Raw genomic sequence first — 25,702 nt, forward strand, 5'->3', positions numbered from 1 at the left:
TGGGCAGGATTAATCATAGTGTCTACTTGATTTTTACTTTAAGAACTGTAAAGTAGAAAAGAAAAAGTGAAAAAAAGTTTCAAAATGCCAAGATAATCATAGAAACAGCCCCGTGGCTAGCCACATTTGCCTTAGTTACAGGTTTGTTTAAACTAACAGTACAAAATCGAGGACGTTACAGTCAAATAGTTTACTGGCCCCGAGCTGGGTGATCTTGGGTTAATGTTACCTAACCAGTCTAGACCCCCTTTCCTGTGCTATGGTTTAGAGTTGAGAGTGCCAGCCTCAGCTCTATGAGGAGCACAGAGAAAGGGCCTAATAACTTGCTCAAAGAATAGGAGCTTTACATCTAAAATTACAGTTCCAGGCAGTTTTTATTGAGCACAATGTGTCTAAGTAACCTGGTGACTAATAATGCTCAAGGCATTTTACAAGTACCCATCCATATCCATTTTATGCTATGTAAAATCCTACTTTAATATTCAAATGGATCAACCATGACAATGATACACTTCTTTAAAGGAATGGTATAAAAACCTTTGGTTAATCTCAAAAGCAAGTAGTCTGGAATACATCAGTGTTTTTTTGACCCTTTTGTAGCCTTACTGGACATGACAGTAAAATATTCAGAAACAAAGCTAAGCCACGATAAATAGAAAATCAAATGCCAAACTAAATTTATTTTGCTAAAGAAAAATGAACTTTAAGAAAAATAAGTGCAGTCTAGATTTTGCACAGAGGGGGAAAAGACCCTGAGATTACCAACCATGTATCACGATCCTCATGTAGGTACTGAAAACAATATTAATACAACTCGCATAGTGGACGTACAGTTTAAACTCGATCTAAATATTACCCTTGAATATTGGTTATATTTATACGGAACAAATTCTGACAACTTGGGAAACTAAAGAAGCTAAGTGTTGACTTCTTAAAATAGTTAAAGGCTTTTAAAAGCTTCATGTAGGGAGTTTCTATTTTACTGATTAAGTTCAGCTTTTAATAAAATAAGGGTAACAAAGGTCATTAAAATCTCAAGGACCCATGAAATTTCTAGTAATAAGGACAAAATGAAACAAGTTTACTGAAAACAGCCATTTTCCCTCTGCCCTCCTGTTTTACATTTTTTTTTACCACAAGAAATAAGAATAACTGGACAGTAAAACACTGACTTTTTAAGAATATTAAAATTATATCTTCAAACCTGTAAGAATTATAATTCAAACTCAGCTTGGCCATTGGAGCACCTGTAAATCTCTGATGCTTTCTCACCACTGACACCATGTGACTATTTTCTCATAAAGAAAACATAAGAAATGGCACCAAAAAATGTATTTTTCCTTGACACCTTCTGCAGATTTTGGTTAATACATTGAGACTCCAAACATGTAAAGAATTTACCCTATATTATGAAAGAGCAAAGTCATGTGGTAGCAACAACATAATGCATAATAAAGTGTAGCTTCTCCCAAAAAAGAGGTTAAGGATTAAGAAGATACTTGAATCTGCTGCATTCTTAAAGTCAGTTCAATTTTACCCAAACTTATTTTAGGTCATTAAAGCAACGGGGCAATGAACTTAGGTACAATTTAATTAGGAATACTGAAAGCCAGATTTACTCGCTGCATTTACCTTCACGTTGGACACCATGATTACAAATGCCACAATGACAGAGATGAAAACACATTTTTTTCCCGATTGAGGTTTTACTATGCAGGAAAACAAAACAAAAACCAAAACCAAACAAGGAATATATTTTACCATCTCAGTCTTCATCGTTCAAGTAAAAAAAGTTCTCATTATTCAGGTACACACTTTGGCCAAGCCAAGTTTAGCTTTATCATATTTTAAAAATTCATGTATAAAAAATATTTATCAATTCAAAATATAGATTATTTTAAGAGCCTGCAGGAAATATAAAAATAATTAAATTTGGTGGAAATGTTAAAACTGCCTGAAATTCAGAAGATATAATATTAATGTGTTGTATGAAACACTATTGTTAAGTGCAACTGCACTCAGCGGTAGCTTGTTTTACTCTTAGACCAGAGGTACTCAACTTGGATCTCTTAATTCATGTTACTAAGGGGGGCCCTTCAAGTGCTCCCTTTCCTCTGCCTGGCACTCCAAAAAATCCTCCTATGGTCCCACAGCCCCATTCTTTCAAAGCACCATAATGGGCAGCCATTCTAGAATTTTAGAGCTTTTGGGAAATTATTCTTTTAAGGGAATAAAAGTTTTTAAGAATTACTGATTTAGACATACATGCCTCCTAACAGTCTAGATTGCTTCAAAATATGAAATCAAGCTGTAATTAAATTTTTTTATATTTAATTTTAAACCTTAAAATTCTGTATCAGTAAGACCCAATATTTTACTTAAAGTAGGAAAATAGTATAATTCAGTATCATCTGTTTGTCTCAAATACAAGTACAGTGAGTAACAATGGGAATGACAACATAACAGAAATAGCACTTGTATATACTTGCCCAAACTGAATTAACTTTCTCTGAATTCAAGGTGTATGCAGCTTGAATATTTGATCTTAGTGACTGTTACGCTATCAGTTCAATGCTTAAAAACTGAAGGAGGCATTTCTTTTTTCACAGACTTTTTATGTATGTATATGCTCATCTGTAAATAGTTTTCATGTTTGGTATCTATTTACTAAATATGTGTATTTCAAATTAGTCTATGTGACCCTGTGTTCTTCTCTTCAGAAGCATCAGTAATACATTTGGCCAATAGTTTGAAACATGAACTGTAAATTAACATAGCATATAGTCTTGATGATATGAGAAGAGTACCAAATACTTTTTTGAAATGTTAACATTAGAAAAAAACAAAACTACAATCATCAGCTCTATTTCCTGAAAATTCAGTTGAGGTAACCTCTGCAAGTCACAGCTCCACACTTGCACACAGTTCTGACCCTCTTTTTGGCTGGGCTGTGGTCAACAGAATCTGAAGATATATCTCCAGAACCTGATTACATAGAAAAAGAAATACAGAAGTAAGAGTTAAGACAATTCAGGAGGAAGTTCAAATTTTAAATGTGAATATTCAGAGACAAATCATTATGAATTATCTTGAAAGGATGGTATGGGCTAGTAAGAGAGAAAAGCTTATGCTATTAGCCCATACTTAAAAGAATAGCTTTTGGAAATGATGGAACTTTCTCGGAAAATCTGATACACAATCATTCAGTTTCATACATTACTTAAGGGCCATAAAGCAAGGCCAAATAGTAACAACCTATAATTAATACTTAGAAAAAACAAAGGAAAGAAAAAGCATTGTCACAATAAAGCAAATAAAAGTACCCTTTAAAAAAAAAAAAAAAAAGCCAAATCCAAGTAGGAATGGAATAGGTTCACTTGTGATTTAAGTCGTATTTTCAATCTTTTGAATATACACCTCTTAGTAAATATTCAGAAATGTACGCCTTACAATTTTAAAATACAAGTAATATTGAGAAAAGATGTATAATAAGCTTTCAGAATGGAAATCATGAAAAAAAAGGTGTGGCAACGTGATACAGAGAAAAGAGCATTACTCAGCTCAAGGTCAGGCGGACCTGGATTCTAGTTTTACCTCTGTCAGATTAGCTTTGTGACCATGAGTAAAATGACAAACTCTTATAGCCTCATTTTTTTTCTTCTTTAATATCTGCTTGGTTCAGATCTTTTGACTCAGGTCTTTTCCTACTCTGATTATATTCTTCATACTGAAACAACTGAACACCAATTGAACTGTACTTGAAAACCATACCTTTCATTTGATAATCAAAAGTGAGCTCTTCTCCAGCATTTATGGTTCTCGTGGAAAATAATGCTATTCGGGGAAGACGGGTGTCAAGGTTGTCAATGAAAACATTGAACACCTGAAGATTTGGGTCACACTGAAAAGGAACATATGAACCCATTTAGGTAAAAATGACATGAACAGGCTCTTCTACATGCCATATGAAATATTAAATTTCTCAGACTATTATTTTTTAAATTCTATTAGAAATTACATTGTATATTGTTTAGTGGTCTTTGAGGCATGCAAATTAAAAAGTACTGTTTTCACTTAGAGAAAATCTCAGACATAAAACAACACTAGTGAAAATAATAAATCCACATATATTCACCCAGCAGCTTTAACAATTATTAACATTTTTACCAATCCTGTTTCATCTAGTCTCAACCTTTTAACTTTTCTGAGGACTTGTCATGTAAACCCTAGGTAACATGAATTTCACCTGTACGTAGTTCATTTCAGTAAGGCATAAAGAAACAGAATAACTATTTAAAAAATCAAGTCAGCAGTATACAACTCAAATTTCATACTGCATGGAGTTTCATTGCTTTAACCTCTGTTTGGAATTGTTTAATATTTTGAGAATTCTACATTAAATTCTGGACAATGCAAGAAGAAACATCTAGCGAATCATCCTAAGAAATCAAAATAAGTGTTTAATTGTCCTTAGAATACAACTTTTTTTTTTTTAAAGATTTTATTTATTTATTTGACAGAGACAGCCAGCGAGAGAGGGAACACAAGCAGGGGGAGTGGGAGAAGAAGAAGCAGGCTCCTAGCGGAGAAGCCTGATGTGGGGCTCGATCCCAGAACGCTGGGATCACGCCCTGAGCTGAAGGCAGATGCTTAACTACTGCGCCACCCAGGCGCCCCAGAATACATCTATTTTGAGAGTATCTCCAATTTATCAAGAAAAAAAATTAAAGCAAAAGTTTAAGTCAATCAAAAAACTACCAGTAAGGATGGTCTCTGACATTTCACTACTAAACATAAACTAGTTTCTTGGTCTAAAACCCATCAAAAGTTTAGCATGGCCTACTTCCTTATATGGGCAGCTATATAACTTACCCTTATCTGCTGGCACTTAGTAGGTACCCAGTAATTATTCATCTTCCTTATTTTTAGAAATAGTTTATAGAGTATAAAATTCTACAGTTAAGTTTCCAGCTGTATTCTAAGTTCAAACATGAATTAAAAATACTAACATGTAACTTAGAAAAATAGCCCTAAATACTTAAATAACTCTACAAATTCTTAAATTTTATAAATACGTTAACATGTTACATATTAACTTGTACAGTTGCATGTGATTCCTAACCTTTCTACCTCTTAATTCCTCTGCTTACTAACTTCCTCCTCTACATGAAGACAAAACCTAATGTACAGAGTTTTGGAAGGATTAAATGAAGTAACACACAGAAAAACTCTTGCAAAATGCATGGTATTTGGTAGGCACCTCATTGAATTTTCCTAATACAGCAATAATACCATAACCTAACTGAAGAGGTCTTTGTATTAAAATACTTTGGAAATATTAAAAGGGTAAGTAATTTAAAGATAATTATTCCTTAACTATGGAAAAATCATTAAAAACAATGCTAAGTTGATTAGTCCTGACTATTCTTTAAGTATCACTTACACTGTGATTCACAAAGTGAGAGACATTTCCATATCGGGCTGCATCCACTGTGAATTCATCAGATTCATAATCCAGATCAAAGAGATATGTGATTCCCTTGTTGTCATATAACTGCCCCCGTCTTTCAGCTTCTTCACTTGTGATTACCTAAAAAGAAAAAACTATAGTATATTATATAGCTATTGTTGAACTGAAGAAACACTCATCCATAAATTATTCACATACTAATGCCTACAAAGGTTTAAAAAGAAATTAAAGTGTCATCAAAACAAATATTCACACAAACTACTCTAGAAGAGTGGGAAAGGGCAGAAATGACTGCAAAAGAATCAAGGCTGTTTAAGACAGGAATTAGGACAACCCACAATTAACAAATTGAGACTGTACTACTTTCCTTCCAATTTATTCAGATGTTCAAGAAGCTACCCAATTATAGCTTTCTATAGGACATAACAGAATGTAAAGAACTAAATTTACAAGTAAAGATACTCGTTTGCAACAATGTGGATGGAACTAGAGGGTATTATGCTAAGCGAAAGAAGTCAATCAGAGAAAATTATCATATGATCTCACTGATACGTGGAATTTAAGAAACAAAACAGAGGGTCATAGGGGAAGAGAGGAAAAAATAAAACAAGATGAAACCAGAGAGGGAGACAAACCATAAGAGACTCTTAATCACGGGAAACAAACTGAGGGTTGCTGGAAGGGAGTGGGGTAGAGGGAAGGAGTAACTGTGCGATGGACATTAAGGAGGGCATGTGATGTAATGAGCACCGGGTATTATATAAGACTGATGGATCACAGACCTGCACCTCTGAAACCAATAATACATTATATGTTAATTTAAAAAAAAAAGTAAAGATACTCTAAAAGCTTAGTTTTCCTCTAACCGGTGCAGTTAAAAATGGAAATTTGTTACAAATACAGCAAAGAAAGCATGCTAAATCTGCAGTCAACTGTATGGAAAGTTCAGTTCCGTAGAGTAGGCTGTTTTCATGAAATTCTGTAGCTCAAAACTATTGTCTACAGTTCTAAGAACACAGCTTTACCAAGATGCTCAGCTTAGGAAACCAAAAATGTCTAAAGTGATTCATGGTGTCAATCACATTTAACTACTTCATTCAGTAAGCCAAAACAGAGAAGAATTTGATTATACAAGATCTGGTATCCCGGAGAGTGATTTACAATAATCTGCCGCGGTCTAAAAATTGAAGGATCGAAATAGGGTTCCAATTTAATCTCACAATTCTAGATGAATACAGATAATTATACATGACCTAATCCCACATAACTTTTAAAACGTCAGATGTGACAACCTGAGATACGCAAGTCAAACTTGTATTTTCTAGTCACAGCTTAGTCCTTCACTCAGTTTGAGGAAGTGTAGCATGGGGGTAAAGTGCACTCATCTTGGAGCCCTGGTTTTGAATCCTGGCTCCTCTTCACTACAACGTGACCTCATGCAAGTTGCTGAACTTCTCTGTGCCTGTTTCCTCATCTATAATAATGGAGATAACACTACTACCTTGAGTTATTGAGAGGATTAAGGAGTTAAAACATAAGGTTTTTGTATATTTACAATTATACATATAAAAATAAATTTGCTCAGTCTTTGGTAATTCAGAGGATAGTCTCTAGCTAAGCTACAAAGAGTTTGGATTTTCTGATGGATGCAATAAATGCTTTTAAGTTTATTTTACAACACTTGCTCAGAAAGCATTTGTCTACAGTATCATGTTGATACAATTTTGAGTTTTGCCAAATGCACTTAACCATATTTAGTCAAGTGGATGAATTATATCTAAAAGTTTTCAAGGTCAGCAGGTGTTTAGATCTGATTCTCTTCTTAGGGCTTTTATGTAAAAAATAGTTGCCATATTTTACAAATGCCAGTTTCAATGACTATGAATGGGTGTTTTTGAAAGAGGACTATTTTGATATATATTTTTGTTCACATACAAGTTTGTATTTCTAACTATGCCAATGAAGCCTTTTCTCAAACCTGAAATTTTTACATCCTTGCAAATGGTAATATAAAAATGTACCAATATTTGTTACTGATGTAAAAAAAGCATAAGCCTTCCACACTCATTGTTTGTTGTTAAGTTGAACATACCTCTCCAACATATTCCATGACAAAACTCATTCTTTTAATCTTCACAAGGGTTTTTACACCCCAGCCACAGCCATTGCTAGTTCGAAAGATGCAAAGTGAATACTGGGTGCCTTTTTGTACAATCCTATTGGGACAATCGGGTCCACATTGACACCTTGAGTTGCATTCATAAATGGGGGTACCAGGTGGGATTTTAATTTGCTGGTTTTTATTATAAGCCAAAAGAACTCCAGCTTCAGCAGGACAACATTTCTCAAAGAAGCAATCTGTACATGAACAACCAAAGGTAGCTTCATTGACTAAGCTGATTCCAGGAGCTGGTTTGTATTCATTAATATAGTAGAAGTCTGACGGTGGGCCCTCTAAGTCAACAGTATTTTCGACAAAGATCATTCCTTTATGATTCTTTCTTCTGTTGAGTTCATCTTGCCACCTCTGCAGAGCTATCCTTTGTTTAGCCTTCTTTACAATGTATTCAGCAATGGCAGGTTTCAAAGCTTTGTTATTGTCTTTTAGAGATATTGCTTTGCCTTTGTTTACCTGAGATATATAATTATGCTTGTCATTAGAGAACTGTTGAAGTAGTAATGGGCACTTGAGATTTTGCAAAGGTTCCCAAGTATTTGTAGAATCTGGCCATCCTTTCCATTTTACAAGATAATATTCCATATCCTTAAAATATAAAAGAAAATTGAAATCAGATTATGACAGTCCTAATTACTTAAAATAATTTAATAACTTAAAGAATAAGGTAGCCGTTATCATCATTCTTAATAAAGTTCAGAATATATTGAATCAGAGGTTTCTAGTGGATGAAATACAAAACTTTATTTCCTTATATTACATATATTATGTACAGAATTTAGTTGTAGCATGTTTGAGCTCAGGTAAAAGAATTGCTCATGAAGATAAGAGTACTGAAATTCATGAATATTTTACCAAACAGTAATTGTTAAACAAAGTCGTATTTTGTATTTATCTTGATCATGGAAACAGGGAGTCTCAAAACTAACCATTTATGACCTATGTTAGTGCTTCACTTGGCCAGCACAGATGTAGGCATCCTCTAAGGTAGGTAATTTTAATATTTTACACACTGGATATAATGCAAGTTCTATTTCTCAATATCATGGGTACACATCTCTTACAGGTTCTACAGACACAGTGTCCAATACAGTCATTCTTAGCAGCATGTAGCTATCAAGCACCTGAAATGTGACTAGTCCAAGTTGAGATGCGCTTTAAGTGCAATACACACACTGAATTACAAACCCAAACACACAAAAAAGTAAAATATTTCTTAACATTTGAAAAATACTGATTACATACTGAAATATTTTACTTTTATTGGATTAAATACATTATTTTTTTTAAAGACTGATTTGTTTAAAGTCCTCTCTATGCCCAGTGTGGGGCTCAAACTCACAACCCCAAGATCAAAAGTCACACACTCTACCGATTGAGCCAGCCAGGTGCCCCCAGTTAAATATATTATTGAAAGCAGTCTCACCTGTTTAATTCCACTTGTTTAATGTGATTACTAGAAAATTTAAAATTATACATAGGTAGTTTATTTGTTTCTACTGGACATCACGAGTCCAGAGAATTCTTACCTTATTTAGACTCACCCGTGAATGGATTAGGTAGCAGGCACTCAAGCCACCAAAGACCAAACATTTTGATTTATCCCTCAGACTGCTGTTGTGGCCACGATGGTCCCTAGAATTTTGCCTTCCTTCCCCAGTGACTTAACTAGGTTCTCTTCCCTTAAAATCAGGGAATGCTATGTTAAGTTTCTCTTTAAGAAGGTAGTTAAGTGTGTGTAATAAAAAAAATTCTAAAGCCCCAATTTTTTTCTTTGTCCTCTGGAATAACTCACATATATCCACATTCTAAAATATGAAAGTGATTAAGCTGTATATTCTACAGTTTTTATTTTAAATCATAGATATGGATTAAAAACTTAATTAGGATACATTTGCTTTTCCCTGAAATTTTTAACAGTTTTTATTATAAAGGATACATATAACACTTGTTTTACTATTCATAATTTATTAATGCCAAATAACTGGAAGATTTAGGAAATGTTGCTGAGGCACAAACTGGGGTAAAGAGCCCTGAGGCAGCTTTGCTGAAGCAAGTCACTCAGCCAGTGAGTAAGTTTATTTTCTTCCCAGTGATTCATCTCAGTGTTTTAGTATATTCTACTTAATAAGCAATACTGCTTGGGAATTAAAAGAACTTTCCTTCTTTATGAAAAGGGTCAAAATATGCTTTACCTGCTTAAAAAATGTGGTTAAATTAAGGTGTGAGGATATGCACAAAAAGTGTACTTTCTTGAAAATACATATTGTAATTTCAGGGGAAAAAAAGAAAGCTTAGACATATTTGTTAGTCAAACTGGCCCACTAAGTGTAATACAGATTTCTCCCAATTTAGGATTTATGTTAGTAGATCTCTGCTCAACAATAATGTGATCCACGTGGCAGTATCTAACATATCTATTCTACTTCTTAACTAAGCAAGTTGTAAATTTTTCTGACTCTGGAATAAAGTAATGCAACTCTGGCCCTTTTTTTTCTGCTACAGTTTTTCCTACCATAACCCTGGATTATGCCTAAAATTGTCAGCAAATAATGGAAGAAACAGAAACACTGGCTTCAAATCAGATGATTAAACTAAATTATCATTCCGCAAAACCAGTACCACCATGCCTCTGAAGTCAGCTTCCAAAGTAACATATCATACTGTTTAGTAATGAGCCAGCTGCATTGTTAGTGACTAAGTTTTGTATGTTAATCCCATCAGTACCTACTTTACAGGTGGTAAAGATGTTTATAAAACGTGAGTGCCTTTGGCAAAATAGTATAAAAATACTAGTAATATTTTATTTCTACTTTGTGGACTTATTTTAGTAAGTGCATTTTACTTTAAATCCAAAAAAGATATTTCCATTTTGAAAAATTGATAATTTTGCACAGAAAAATTAGTTTGGCCTAACAAATTTAATTAATTCAATTCATTAAAAATTCCAAATAAAAGCCAAAAAGTTCATAAGCCTCATATATATCAGTATTTTATTCTGATATGCAATCAACTCTTGATTACCCATAGAAATGGAGTACAGCTGTAAAATGATCCATCAATCACTCCTGTATAATTTAGAATGCATCATAAGAATTTTTTCTTAAACACATTTCCCCCCACTATATTTGGCTTAGGTTCCATTCATTCAAATATTTTAGTATTTAAAATAAGTATGTGAAAGTTCAGCCACTAGAGGTGTGATGAGATGTAAGGCAGTGCTAGTCTTCAGGAGTAAAATCTCACTGGGAAAAGAAGGCAATAATATGTACAGTAAGTAGCAATGCAAGGCGGTACAACTTTATTTTTATTTTTTTTTAAGATTTTATTTATTTATGTGACAGAGACAGCCAGCGAGAGAGGGAACACAGCAGGCGAGTGAGAGAGGAAGAAGCAGGCTCCCAGCGGAGGAGCCCGATGTGGGACTCGATCCCAGAACGCCGGGGTCACGCCCTGAGCCGAAGGCAGACGCTCTAACGACTGCACTACCCAGACGCCCCAAGGCGGTACAACTTTAAATGACAAAACAAGACAATAATTACCACTGATATAAAGAAGGAAATCAATATAGCCAGAAAGGAGCACAGAGAAAACAGAACAAACTAAACTGTGAAAGACTGACAGGATTTGTTGGGTAGGGAACAGGGCAGGCAGGATGAAAAACACCAGCAAAAGCTTGCAGCTAAGATTTGTATGAAGTATCCAGGAAACAGTGAAAAGATGGATTTGGCTACCGTTAAAGTTCAGAATATTGAAGCGAGAGGTTAAACTGTAACAGCAAGGCAAGAGCAAATTTTAGCCTTGAACACTCGACAGAGCCATTTGAACTTTTTTGTAGGCCAATGGTTTTTACAATTCTTAGAAGGCATGGTGTTTCTGTGGGAAGCTTCCTTACATACAAATACATTTGATTCCATCTTGTTTATTAGAAACAATTTATCAGTCTTCTAATTCCCAAGCCAATGACTCTTCAGTCCTCATGTTACTTGACTTAAGTTTTGACATCACATTTCTCTCTTCACTATTGTTCCTTGACTGCCTTCTTTGCTGAGACTACTTACTATCACTGCCCACCACTTAATGCAGATACTCAGGGCTCTGTCCTTGGCCCCTTTCCAATAAGTGTTTATCGCTTTTGAGAATCTGAAGAAAGCTATGGACCTTCCCCTAACAAAAGTCACGTACGTACTAGTTTGGATAATGGAGAATATCTGGATTCCAGAGGATAAGAATTCTTGCTCTAAGTGCTCTCTGGGCAACCTCATCACTCCAGTGGTGTTAATTATATGCTGATAACTTCCAAAACTTTATCGGCGCCCCTATATATCCAATAGCCTACTGGACATCCAACAGGTTCTTATAGCCATCTATTTCCTTAGAACTCACCACTGTCCTTCCTAAATGGATTTTTTTTCCTGTTCCCCATCAAGGGTAATCTTACCCGTCATCTACCTAGTCACATGAGTCACAAACTAGGAGCTCAATCTAGATTTTTCTTTTCAATCCATCATCAAGTTTCTTCAGATATTTGTTCCTGTCCACCGTTATTACCATAGCTCTAGTTACTTCAGGCCTTCAGTTCTTGCTGGGATTGCTGCATTGATCGCCTAACTGGTTTCCCTGCCTCCAGACTGATGACACCCCAATTTATCTTTACTAAAGTGAAGTTTTCTTATAAAAATAAGAAATCCACAGTACCATTCTGTTACTTTGTTGCTTAAAAATTTTAATAGCTCCCCCACTGCCTAAAGAATGCAGTTCAAACTTCCTATTATAACAAAGATCATTCTTGATTGGGTCCCTGATGCCTGCCTCTCTAACACAGTCTTCCATCCTGGCCCCATTCACACACCACCTTCTAGCCATACTGAACTGCGACTGCTAGTACTTGAACATAGCAGGCGTTTTCACCCCTTTCTCCTTTGTTTACAAAGTTCTAATTACAATGGCCTCTTACATTTCCATAATGAACTTATTTTGGTCTCATTTTTTATGTGTGGAAAACCTACTCATCTTTAGAAGTCAGCTCAAATGTCACCTACCCTGTGAAGTCTTTCCTGCCTCGCCTGCCCAAGAACTGATCACTACCAATCCCTGTGTTCCCCTGTCTAAACTTAACCAGAGACCAGGAGGAATGAAATCTTACTCTTCACAGCCCCAAAACCAAGCACAATTGCCTACTATATCCTAGGCTTTGACTAAATGTTTCTGAATGCAAAACAAAAAATATGACTACCAACATGTATGCAATATGAAAAAATCACAAGAGTAACTACATGAATCGTTAAAAGAAATACAAGCTGTTAAGTTTGACCTGGATAGTAATTCATGTTTTTTTCAATATTTGTTCTGTCATCTGCTGTCTATAGCCAGTAAGTGGTAGCAAGCACAAAAACTTAAAATATGTATATATTTTATATATATATGTATACATATATATATATATATACATATATATGTATATATATATATATAACAAAAAACAAAAACTATCTTCCTGTTAGCTAATTTCTCCTGCAAGTTTTGAAATCATCATATTCAGTATTAGTGGTAGAACAGCCTGAATCTAATTATGAAAACACTAGTGTTCTATGGAAAGTCACTGGATTTTCAGTCCAGTAACTGACCGAGTAGCAATTGTGAGACCCCGGCTAGTGCTTCAAGACTGACACAACTCAGCAACATGACTCTGGAAAAGTCTTACTTAAGAGTTCTCTTTTCCTGATGTCTGAAATATGGATTTTAGTCAAACGATTTCTGTTATTCCAGTTCTTAAAAAACCACTCTAAGTGCAGTCTTTCTGGAATATTAATCTATGTTAGATGTGGACAATTCTGCCAGTATGTGCCATGCAGTACAGTGGTGGTTCTAGAGACAAAGGACTACCTGGATACTTTATGAAGTCAAAGATTAGTAATATTTCTTTCTTAATATTTGCTTATTAAGGGAGAAGCCTTACCAATGCGCGTGGGGATTCTGATTCTTCACTGATGAGCTAAGTATGTTAATAAAGAGTATTCACAGTTTTGTCACAAATTTTTCTGTATGAAAGGTGAACATGGCAAGAACATGGTGCAGAAAAACCATACAGCACTGACACTACCACAATTTGTTCAAGTGGACACTGACATGACCTCACAACAGTAAGAGTCCTGTTGTTCCCCCAGTGAGCACTCATTCCACTTCCCAAACTGGCTATTTCAGAACTCCTCCACTTTGTTCAAGGTCAATCTCCCACTACCTCCCCGTTATTTTCAGCCGCACTAGACCTCTGTTCCTAATGCAGAGAGAAAACAGAAACTCTCTTAATTTCCACCCTTCCATGGACATGTAACTAGAGAAAAGGTGGATGCAGATACAAGAGATGTACTTCCTCCATCAATTATCCCACCTCTCCGGTCTCTTCAGTTTCTCCCTCTCTACTTGTTCTCACCAGCATTTAAACCTCCCTCATTTTTTATTTTTAGCTTTTTAAGCCTCCCTCATTTTTTAAAAGCAAAATTAAACTAAACCTCTTTTGAGATATAAATTCTGGAATATGTAATTTCAAAAAGACAGGATAAATTACTAAAAGTTGAGAGACAGGAGACTAAAGGCCACAGGGGTGGAAGATTTCTTTTCAGTATAAGAACGTTCAACTTTTATAACATTTGATTTTTAAAATCACATGCATATATTACCTATACAGATTTTTAAATAAAAAATTATAAACACCTTTAAAACCTACATAGCTCTTTCTCGCCTTCTTCAAAGCATTGTTCATACTACTATTTTTTTTTAAGGTTTATTTATTTGACAGTGAGAAAGGGAACACAAGTGGGGGAGTGGGAGAGGGAGAAGCAGGCTTCCCGCCAAGCAGGGAGCCCAGTGCAGGACTCGATCCCCAGGACCCTGGGATCATGACCTGAGCCACCCAGGTGTCCTTCACCTCTAATTTAGTCTTTAATTCATTCTATTTCAGCTTCTTCTATCCATGCACAAATATAGCTCTAACAGCACCAATGACCCTTCCATTACTCAAAATCCAATGGGTCCCTCATGGTTTTTCTTTGACCCACTGGCTTCTTCCCTATTGTGCTGACATTATCTCTCCCTCAGGTTTCATGATTCATTCTTCTGGTTTTCTTCCTACCTTTCTTGCCAGTTTGTCTCAGTTGCTTTGATAGTTCTTCCCATAAGAAACCCCCACTTCACCCCCCCATACTACTCATCAGTCCTTGTTCTCTTCTCACATTTTCTTTGCTTGATACTGCAATAGCCTCTAACCATTTTCAAACCATTCCTGGCCCAACAGCCAGAACACCATCTCAACACATCCATTTCATCATGTCACTCCCCTGCTCAAAACTACTAAATGTTGGGGCGCCTGGATGGCACAGCGGTTGGGCGTCTGCCTTCGGTTCAGGGCGTGATCCTGGCGTTATGCGATCGAGCCCCACATCAGGCTCCTCTGCTATGAGCCTGCTTCTTCCTCTCCCACTCCCCCTGCTTGTGTTCCCTCTCTCGCTGGCTGTCTCTATCTCTGTCAAATAAATAAATAAATAAATAAATAAATAAATAAATCTTTAAAACAAAACAAAACAAAACAACTAAATGTTTCCCTACTGTCCTTAAGATAAAGTCCAAAATCTTTTCTTGGACTGTAGGGAGCTGTACTTTCTGGGTCCTCCTTTCCTTCTAGCCTCCTTTTGATCCCTCTTGCTATGTTCCACTCACACTTTCTGTTACTTGAAGAAGTCAGGCTCTCTTCTGCCTCCAGACTGTTCCCTACTTTTCTTTCCATCCTTTAGGACTGAGTTTAAACACCATATCTCATGAACTGCTGCCGAGTTTCTCCAGAAGTTACAACCTTCTGTTACATTAGCACTTACCTCAATTGTAAGTGCGTTGTACAATTATATTTAAAGTTTTCTACCCTCACTAAAAGATCAACTCCATGTAATAGGGACCATACCTCTGTGTCATTACTTGCTGAGATCCTTAGTGTCTAGCATATGACATGGCAGATGGCAATAGGTATCTGTTAATTAACAGGTAACCATATCCATTCCCAGAGCTTCAATTGCTATCTTTCTGCCAATTACTTAAAAATCTGTTTCCAGTTCTCACTCTTAACTTAGAGCCACATTCTCAGCTACATACCTTACATATCTTACACTTAAATGTTCTCAACCTTCTTCTCTTAACCCAACCTGGTCCTCCTTTCCTAATCCTCCTATATTGCTGGGTCTCGGTAAACAGTGTTATCTACACCACTACAAGTCAGAAACCCATGTTTTCATAGATGTGGATCTCTCACTGCTGGATTCCTACCCAACCACTAAACCATAGACTTGTACATTCTATAACCATGATAATTAAAGAAAAATTACCTATTTCTCTTCATCTTTAGTTTAAGCACTATAATTTCTTTCTTTTTTTTTTTTTTAAAGATTTTATTTACTTATTCGACAGAGAGACAGTCAGCGAGAGAGGGAACACAAGCAGGGGGAGTGGGAGAGAAAGAAGCAGGCTCATAGCAGAAGAGCCCGATGTGGGGCTCGATCCCACAATGCCGGGATCACGCCCTGACCCGAAGGCAGACGCTTTAACCGCTGTGCCACCCAGGCGCCCCTAAGCACTATAATTTCTTACCCAGATCACTGCAACAGCCTTTCCCCTCCCCACCAATCCACTTTCCTCACTGCAGAGAGAAAATTCTCTGAACTAAATATCTGATTGTATCACTCTTTTTAAAATCTTTCAAGTGATCCTCCATTGCTGTAGAATGCTGTGAAAGCTCCTTCACTCATCTCTCATTCTGTCCTACTCCCACATTCCAGCACTCCATTGTCTGTACTAAAACCATGAGTTACAGTGTACCTGTCTTTTTTAGGCCTCAGTGGGATATTCCTTCTCCTGGGAAGCTTTCTCTGGTGAACCTCCCACAGATATGTAACGAAGTCTGCCACTGCACTTACTACACTATATTGCAGTGGATGGTTTACTTGTCCATCTTTCCAGCAGGCTGTGAGTTCCTTAAGGTGAGAGAGTTGCTGATTAATCTTTATTTTTCCCAGAGCCTAATGTAGTACCTAACACACAAAAGAAACTCAAATGTTTACTGAGACTATAGAAAGATGATACAGGAGCTATTAGTCAGCAGACCGCTGCTCTAATGTAAGTAGATCTAGTGTACTGGTGATTGTGAGGACTGGAGAAATCACTGATGCAAAAGCCAATTCAATTCATTAAGCACTAACTAAATACCCATTATGTACTAGAAACTACAGTAAGACATAGTCCTGGCCCTAAATGGTTGACAATTTAGCAGAGAAGGTATGAAACCAAGCTATAAAATGTGTCAAGTTCTAGAATAATAAGAACAATGCTTATTAAGTCTTGACTATAAAGCAATTAATTTTAGAGACACAGGGAAGGGAAGAAGGCCAAAAATAGGTGGTAACCTTTCAGCTGAACTTTCCTAGCCAGAGAGAATTCTGTCAAGGAGAGAAGGGAAACAACAGTAGCCCAAAGAGGGAACTGGATGAGAACAGCAAAAGGGCATAAGGTGCCCAGCTCACAGTAGGTGCTCATTAAATCTTAGCTAAATGAAAGAATTTACAAGTACTTCTGTGTGAATAAAAAGTAGGAGATGAGGCTGGAAAGATAGTTGGTGGCCAGATAATAAAGAACTTCAGTACAAAAGGTCTCAGCTTAGATTGGTAGACAGGCCATTAAAAGGTCTAAAGCGAGACCCTAACACAACCAGAACTGTGTTTTAGTAACATCTGAAATGGCTTTGAGAAATATGGTATTGAAAAAGTGTCTCTTACGAGCTAAATGGAGGGGTACACACACAAAAAAGGACACAGTCATATGATCTTTCATGTGCCCTGAACATGAGAGGGGAGAGAGAAAAAACGGAGAGGTATGTTGAAATAATACTGGCTTAAGATTAAGTAATCTGTGCTAGAAAGAAGAAGAAAGGTGGGACCTAAGTGTGCAAGTAAGGGTGCTTATCCCCAAACAAGAAACCAAAAGGATTGATGAGAAGGACGAAAGGGAAACCCAAGAGCAAAAGCTATCCAAAACCTAACGACAACACTCAGAATCCTGTATAAGAATAATGGTAGCTCCCTCAATGTAGGCACAGACCCCTACGTAGCTAACGCTGTTCAAGTACGGCAAGAATGAACAGGAAAATACAAGTAGACAGAGATAATATAATCTGATGACCTATTAGAGGGTAGGCAGAAAGGAAGAACTAAAAATGTCTGAACTTAAAAGGTTAGGTAACTGGAGGTATAATGGTTTTGTTAGCTTAGATAGGGAATATTACTAGATCAGGATGCAGATTTGAGAAAGGAAAACAGGTGCTGTTTTGAATATGTTGAATTTGGGAACCTGTACAGTGTCCAGTTTGAAATAAAGTCCATAAAGAGGTCGGTGCCTTACAAATATTTGGCAGTCATGAGTCAAACAGATAGAAGCAGAAACCACTGAGAAAGAGGTCATCTACAGAGTCACTTCAAGGTGAGAAGAGGGCCAAGGACAGAGCTGTGGAGGTTATCTACATTTCAGAGGAAGGACAGAAAAGAGACAACAAAGGAGATTCAGGAAGAATAGTAAGAAAAACGGGTGGAAAAAGGAGGGGAGACAGAAGTGAATAACAATGACAGAAAACACTTCTACAATATGAATATCACAGGTCAGTCTCTGTTGTAAGCATTTATCTACATCGACTCATTGAATGCTAATCATAACCCTATGAGATGGGTACTACATCTATCCTCACTTTCTAAGTGAAGAAATGGAAACACAGAGAGCCTAAGTAATTTGCTAAAGTTATTCAACTAATAGATGGTAGAGATGGAGTATGAGTGTTGGCAGTCTCTCCTTGGACAAAAGAATTTCAAAGAGAGAGAGGCCAACAGTGTCAGACATTGCTAAGAAGGAGAGTAAGCTTTGAGGTCCTCATATTGGAATTAGGAGGTCACTGATAGGGGCATAAATCAGAATAAAGTGGGTTAAAAAGTTAAGGAGAAGTGAAGAGATGACCCCCCAGGAGAAAATTTTTACAAACTGTATAACTCATGAGGGACTATCTAGCATATATAAAGAACTATTACAACTCAATAATTAAAAAAAAAACAACCCAATTTAAAAAAATGGGCAAAGGTTCAGAATGGACAGTTCTCCAAAGACACACAAATGGTTAAAAATCACGTGAAAAGGTGCTCGGCATCATTAGCCGTCAGAGAAATGCAAATCAAAACTATAAGGAGGTACTACTCCATGCCCACTAGGACAGCTATAATCAAAGAGTCAGATAATAACATGTGTTGGTAAGGAGGTAGAGAAATTGAAACACTTGTAACACTGCTGATGGGAATGTCCCTTTAGAAAAGTTTGGCAGTTCCTCAAATGGTTAAACACAGAGAAACTGTATGACCCAGCAATTCAACTCCTAGGTATATATCCAAGAGAAATGAAAACACGCCCATACAAAAACCTCGACATGAATGTTCGTAAGAGTATTATTTATAATAGCCCCCAAACAGAAACAACCCAAATGTCCAAGTGAGGAATAAACTATATATGCTATATTCCTATAATGGAATAGTTGGCAATAAAAAGGAATGCTGTATTAATACATGCTACAATATGGACAAATCTTGAAAACACCATGCTAAGTGAAAGAAACCAATCACAAAGAACCACATACATATTGTAAGGTTCTATTTATATGAATTGTCCAAATAAGCAATCTACAGAGACAGAAAGTAGATTAGTGGTTGGCTAGGGCTAGTGGGGGAAGAAGATTGGGGAAGTTTGGGGAGTGGTGGCTGGGTGGTGTGGAGTTTCTTTTTGGCATAATGAAAATGCAACCATCACCACAGTCAACTTTAGAATAACTCTGAGAGTATGCTAAAGGCTCTGAACTGTACACCTTAAATTAGTGAATTATATGGTATGTGAATTACATCTTGACAAAGCTGTTTTAAAAAGTTAATGGGAAATGAAGTAGAAGACAGGAATGCTTGAGTGGGGAGGCAAGGTCAAAGAAAAATTGGGGAAGACCTGAATAGGTTTTACTGAGAGAAATCAATGGAAAAAGAGAGCTTAATACAAAAAACGAAACAAAACAAAACAAAAAAACATCATGGATGAAGCAAAGTCCTAACAGGGAGGGATAGGATAGGAAGAAAAAGGAAAAACAGTGACAGCAAAGATACAGATAATTGGTGTAAATGTAAGTTGAGAGTTCATACTTGAAGGAGCCTATTTTTCATGGAAGTAGAAGACAGGGAAGTACTTCCCTGTCTGTGGTTGAATATGAAGGTGAAGGATAGAGTAAGAAGTCCAGAAAAGTAATAAAAGTTAGAAAAATTGCTGACAAAAAAGGGAAAAGAAAGCAACAGATAAAAACCTTACATAGAACTGAGTGGAGTGAGATTAGAAATAAGGTTTAATGGCATCAATATGTGGGATTATAGGATATTCTTCGCTACACTGGTCAGGCCACAGTTTATACTCTGAGATGGCAGGTGACTGAGCTGTTTTGGGGTTGATGGTTGCTGAAGAGTGTAGGTGAAATGCTTAATCATAAAATCCCAGATGGGGAAATTAGTTATATGAAAAGATGATGGCTGTTTCAAAGGAAGAACTGGATTTAATGATTGAATCAATATGGAAGATGAAAGAGAAGGATTCCTAATTCATTTGTCCGGAAGAACTGACAAATAAATGACCAAAAAAGAGTTCTTGGAGAGGGAGCAGGCTACAGAAAGATGAATTACTCAAAAATATATCATAAGGTATAGATTGAGGAAGGCTCTTAGGAAAACAAACCTGTCATTTTAAAGAGAAACAGGAATCAGGTGAGGCCCAGAGAGGTTAAATGACTTTGAGAAAGCCACAAAGTACCAATTGAAGGTCAGAAATCACTCTGAACTCCAGGCCATTCTATTACACCACAAAACCTCACTAATAACTGGAGTTTGACATGATACAGGACATACAAATGGTGATGCTTCCTGAGGAGATTCAATAGCATTAATATTGGGTTTGAATTTCTAGGTTTATTTCAGATGATAGTGGGGAAATATGATTCAGGAACAAAATGAATGACAGGAGAAGCCAATATGAGATAAAACATTTGCTCTGGTAATCCACATGGAGATAATCAAGAGTTGGATGTAGAATGGTATAAGCACCTTAAAATATTCTAATTCAAGAACATTTAATGCTTCAAAATCCTCTCAATGTTATTTGGCAATACAGATGATAGGACATATAAATTTATTATGGCTCAGAATTTTTAACATTAAGAAGAGCTTTTGCTTACTTTTAAGGTTCTTTTTATGTTACAGAAATATGAAATACTGAATTGAAGTCTGATTAGGTCTCTTTTAAGGGGCTAGATATTTGCCTTACCTTTACTACCTTGTAGTCACACAAGTATTCCACCTCATAATTGTTTAGATTCCTTTTGGTGATTCCAATCGATTTACATGTGAGTTTTTCTTTTCTACATAATTCCTGAAGAGTATCAAGTGAAACTAGGCAAGGCACACACCAAGCTACAATAAGAAAATAGAATTCTTTACTAATGAAGTAGCTACTCAATTAAAACAAAAAAAGGAAAAACTTAAGATCTCTATATCCCCACCCTTCAACTGGCAATTTTACAGGACTGAAAATTCATAGACAAGAAACCATTTATGTGTCTTCAAGAAAAAGTTAAGCATTAAAGAACTATTTTGGTAAACTGGTCTTCTTGGATTTTTTTCATGGGTCTCTATCCTACTATGCTTAACTAAGGTAAATTAATTTCTATTAAGCCACCTGAACAAAAAGTTTCATGTCCGTAAGCTTTCTTAAAATTACATATAGATGCAAAGGTCAATAGAGATAATGTTTTCACCTTTTCAGTTATATTCTACATAGAATATAAAGAATATAATCGGTTTTAATAAAATGTAGATCTCTAAGACAAACATAGCGTTATTAAAAATATCTTAAATGTATTTTAAAACAGCCTTACAAGTTATTAAAAACAACTTTCTCCCTTTCTCTTGGTTGGACAGTAAGAAATGAAATCTAATTGAAATATAGTTCTACAGTAACATAGTCATACATCAATCACATGCCCTACTTTTCCCATTCTGGAATGCTGCATGAAATTTTAACTCCATTTATTATTTTGCCTATGCTGTATTATTATCAAGGTAAATAAGCCCAAGAGTTATAACAAATAATGGAGAATTTATTTTCATAATACTCATTTCCTGTATTGTTTTTAAAGCCAAGATTTACAAAACAGAGTATTCAATTTACATAATCCATATACAAAACTTAAAAAAAAAAATCAGACACACTCATAATTAACCTTACAGAAGCCAGTAACTAAATGTGCTGAAGATTTTACTCTCAAATTTCTGTAAACAGTAAGCTACCATATAGCATATAAACACAAACTGATGTTTAGAAATATGTAATAAATTTGGTTTTATGGCTAGTGTTACGGTAAGCACTCCAGAGAATCAAGGGTCCTCTGCCCCAGCCTTTGCTAGCTACCCAGCTACATGACTTTAGTGATATTTCCATCTTTCCAGATTTCAGATTCACTGCAAAAATGTGAGGGTGGGAGTAAAGTGGAATTAACCAAACAGAATCTATCAGTAAACTCAAGCTTTACGCGGTAGCTCTCCAAGGTAGTTGTGATAACCTTTTGTTTTGAGGTAATTTCCAAGGAAGAGAGAACACACAGCAGCTCTGACTATATCCTTCCCTCACCCTCCCCAACTCACACTGGGGCTTCATTGTCAGAAACCTTGAAGCACGATCTCCACCACCCCGCTTCCTATAAAAGATTCATAAGTCTAGACCAAGAAAATGAAAGGTATTTTCTCCAAAAAAATATTTGGGAGAGTGACTGCTTACTGTGGAGTGGTAGTTTGGGTGTAGGAGAGTGGTATAACAGAAATGACCACTTAACTGCCTTCCGTTTAAAAAACTTCGGGATGTTTTGTGTAAAGTTAACCTCACTATGCTGATCACGTGCGAAGGAGGTTCCTCTTGGATATCACCCAAGGTGTGTATGTCTGTTGTCCCTACCATTTTTATCTAGTTTAACTTGAGGGTCAAGACAACCCTCGACGGAAATGCTATTTCTGAGGAAAAAAACTGGAACATGAAAAACCTCAAACCCTTGGTTAACAATTCTGATTAGCTATAATAATGTAGAAGATAATTCATTTGCAAGATTAAACATTTCATTACCACTACAAAAACCCTACACTAGGTTCACACTAAACCCTAGTGGAAGAAAAGTTGGGGGATAATGAGTTCACAATTTAGGTGGACAAGAGTAGTGCTAGCAAACACCTTTAAACTCTAGAATGCCTTGAAAATTCCAGTCTTTCAGAGGGTGCACGCGAGAGGCAGGCGCACAAACACACGCTAGGTATCTAATTCTCTGGCGTCCACATAAATAACACGCAAATTCCCGGTGGGCATAAAAATTACCGTAAGTCAGGGGCTACGTCTTCAAACACCCACTTACTGGGATGTTCTCCGACGCGGAATTTACACTTCTAGTGCGTCCGAACTGGGGCGTATGCTCACTTATTTCCTTAGCGTTCATACTTCAGCCCCAATTTCTTTTTTCCTCTGATACTGAGGTCACATTCACACCACGGGGTACTTCGCGCTTCCCAGTTAAAAAGCCAGCCCGACCACAAAACGTCCCGCCCAAACCACCACAAAGGAGTAAACCACACGCGTGCCCACAGGCCCTCGAGCACCCCCACCCCCGGGGATTACCAGGAGCCGCGGCGGCCGCCCGAATACCTCCACACGGCGACCAGGGGGGGAGGGGCCTCCGGCCCAACGGGCAGCGGGGGCCGGGCCACGGAGTCCGCGGGACCTCCGCGGAGCGAGAGACAGCCGACCTCGGAGCAGCGCGCGCGGACCGGGCCCCGCGAAAGCGGGGCGCAGGGGGAGACTGCGGGGAGCGAGCGGGCCGTGGCGTGAGAAGGGTCAGGGACCGGGGTAAGGGTGAAGCCCGGAGGGCGCCTTTGGGGGCCAAGGTGTCAGCAGGGCGGGAGGCGGCGTCTCGCCGCGTCACTCTCCGGCAGGCCCGCGAATCCCGACCCCGCTTCCCGGGCCTCGGGAGTTTGCCTGGAGAACGGGGGACAGTGAGGGGTGCCGCTCTCCAGCCCTCACCTCCTCGCGCCTCGGCCCCGGCCGCCGCCATCTTGAGGAGCTTTCATTCAAACTGGCGCGGTCTGACGGGATAGCTCAGCTGGACTGACGCCCCGCCCCCGCCCGACCGGCGCGGGAGTCGGGGGGCCCGGGCTGGGGGCTGGAACCCGCGACGCGTCCTGACGTCACCGGAGGTCGACCCCGGCCGGAGCGGGGAGCGCGCATGCGCCCCAAGTCCCATCCCGACGCGCGGGAGGGCGGGGGAGCCTGTGGGGTGCGGGGCGCGCGGTCCCGGCTAGGCGGTGTACTCTGGATTAGCGGCCCCTCTACCTCGATGGGGTGGTGTAACTCTTAATTTGGGAGTAAGCACATCAGGCTTTCCCACGCTTTTTAAGTCTTTCACATCAGCCCTACTTGAATGTTGTGCAAAATCCAAAATGTAGAGGGGAGCTGTATGGTGCAGAGTAGGTTTACCTCCCATGCCTGTTCCTCAGCCACCTGAGCCCTATTAACCATTGTTTCTACGCTCCTAAATCAAAGGTTCTCAAAATTGGCTGCATGTTGGGATCACTTGGAAAGGTTTTGTTTTTTTGGTCCCGCTCGCTGAGATTGATTTAATTGGTATGGGTATGACCTCAGCTTTGGCTAGAGCTCCCCAGGTGATTGTAGTGTGCAGCAGTTTGAAACCACCAGTCTCCATCTGTGCTTCTCACACTTGAATGGCCATAGGAACCTTCTGGGGATCTTGTTAAAATGCGGATTCAAATTAGGTAGGTCTGGGCTGGGACCTGAGGTTCTGACGTTTCTAACGAACTCTTCGCCTGATGGTTCGGCTGGGGCGGGGGTCGAGGGGAAGGGTGTGCATAGTTAGCTAACAAGGCTGCGGGACGCCCGGTCTTCTCTGCGAAATAGCTGTAGCAACTCTTAACGGGTCTCCCCACCCCCACCGCCCCGCCCCCATCCGTTCTTCACACAGCTTCCATGGTGATTGTTCTAAGCAGTCAACGCAGAAATCTTAAAGAGTCAACTGGGAAAACCTGGGTAGAAAGCCGTTTGACATCGACCAAGGAGTTTTAAAAGAAATTTATGTCAAAAATTACAAAAGTCTTTCAAAGCATCCTGTATAAATTTGGAATACCGTAAACACAGAACATTATTGTGTTTAAACACAAAATTTAAACACAAAATTAGTTTGATTCCATTGTGAAATACGATCTAGTCACTTAAAAAGATGTTTATGAAGCCTTCAGTATCACGGGGAAGTGTTTAATATGTTAAGCAAAAAAGCAGCAAGACCCTATAAAAGTTTCGACTACATAAAAATGTATAGGAAGATAAATGTAAAATCCCTGGGGAGTGATTTCCTTTTTGATTTCTCCTTTTTACATATTTAACCATTTTCTATAATGAGCATCTTATTACCTTGGTAATAAGGAATAAAAGGTCCTATCCAACCCTATCACATGGAAGCCCCTTTGTGACACGGTGGTTCCTGCCCACTTCTCAAGCCTCACTGCTCATCATTCCCTCTTAATTTGTGACTTCCTCAAATATTCCCTGCTCCCTGTCCCCAGGAGTTCTTCAATTCTGCTCTTGCTGCTAGAAAATGCCTACTTTCCCCCATCTTTGCCAGGATTACTCCTAGAGACCCTTTAAGACTTAGATGCAGCTTCTCTGCCTTCCTCCCCTCCCCAAGTGTATTCACTGCCAGTCCTGTATGTTCTTAGAACCACCCAGGAGCACCCATCCTTAGCTTCTTTCTTGGTTTTTCTTCTACCTCATTGACCTCTACCTCGCTGACCTCTCTTCTCTCCCCTTTTTGGCTCCCTTTATCTAGCCTAAATGCTGGGGTTCCTCAGGGCTTG

General features: G+C 38.0%; 1 protein-coding gene across 1 annotated transcript; it reads right to left on the reverse strand.

The window, feature by feature from the left end:
- Positions 1 to 1,573: 1,573 nt before the first annotated feature.
- SUV39H2 (suppressor of variegation 3-9 homolog 2) lies at positions 1,574 to 23,974 on the reverse strand. Its single transcript, XM_040645383.1, has 5 exons — positions 23,859 to 23,974; positions 7,563 to 8,234; positions 5,444 to 5,590; positions 3,772 to 3,901; positions 1,574 to 2,985 (listed from the first exon to the last, which is right to left on the reverse strand). The coding sequence occupies exons 2-5, from the start codon at positions 8,229 to 8,231 to the stop codon at positions 2,879 to 2,881; spliced, it is 1,053 nt and encodes a 350-aa protein (XP_040501317.1). The 5' UTR covers positions 8,232 to 8,234; positions 23,859 to 23,974; the 3' UTR covers positions 1,574 to 2,878.
- Between the last annotated feature and the right edge of the window lie 1,728 nt (positions 23,975 to 25,702).

Source organism: Ursus maritimus, unplaced genomic scaffold (assembly GCF_017311325.1).
Source record: "Ursus maritimus isolate PB19 unplaced genomic scaffold, ASM1731132v1 scaffold_31, whole genome shotgun sequence".
Taxonomy (NCBI): Eukaryota; Metazoa; Chordata; class Mammalia; order Carnivora; family Ursidae; genus Ursus; species Ursus maritimus.

Excerpts from the sequence above, each read along its gene's own strand:
- SUV39H2 (XM_040645383.1), bottom strand. The coding sequence starts at position 8,231 with ATGGAATATTATCTTGTAAAATGGAAAGGATGGCCAGATTCTACAAAT. Across the intron at positions 5,591-7,562 it reads TCATGGAATATGTTGGAGAG|GTAATCACAAGTGAAGAAGC; the intron begins GTATGTTCAACT and ends TTTTCTTTTTAG. Across the intron at positions 2,986-3,771 it reads TTTTGATTATCAAATGAAAG|GTTCTGGAGATATATCTTCA; the intron begins GTATGGTTTTCA and ends CTATGTAATCAG.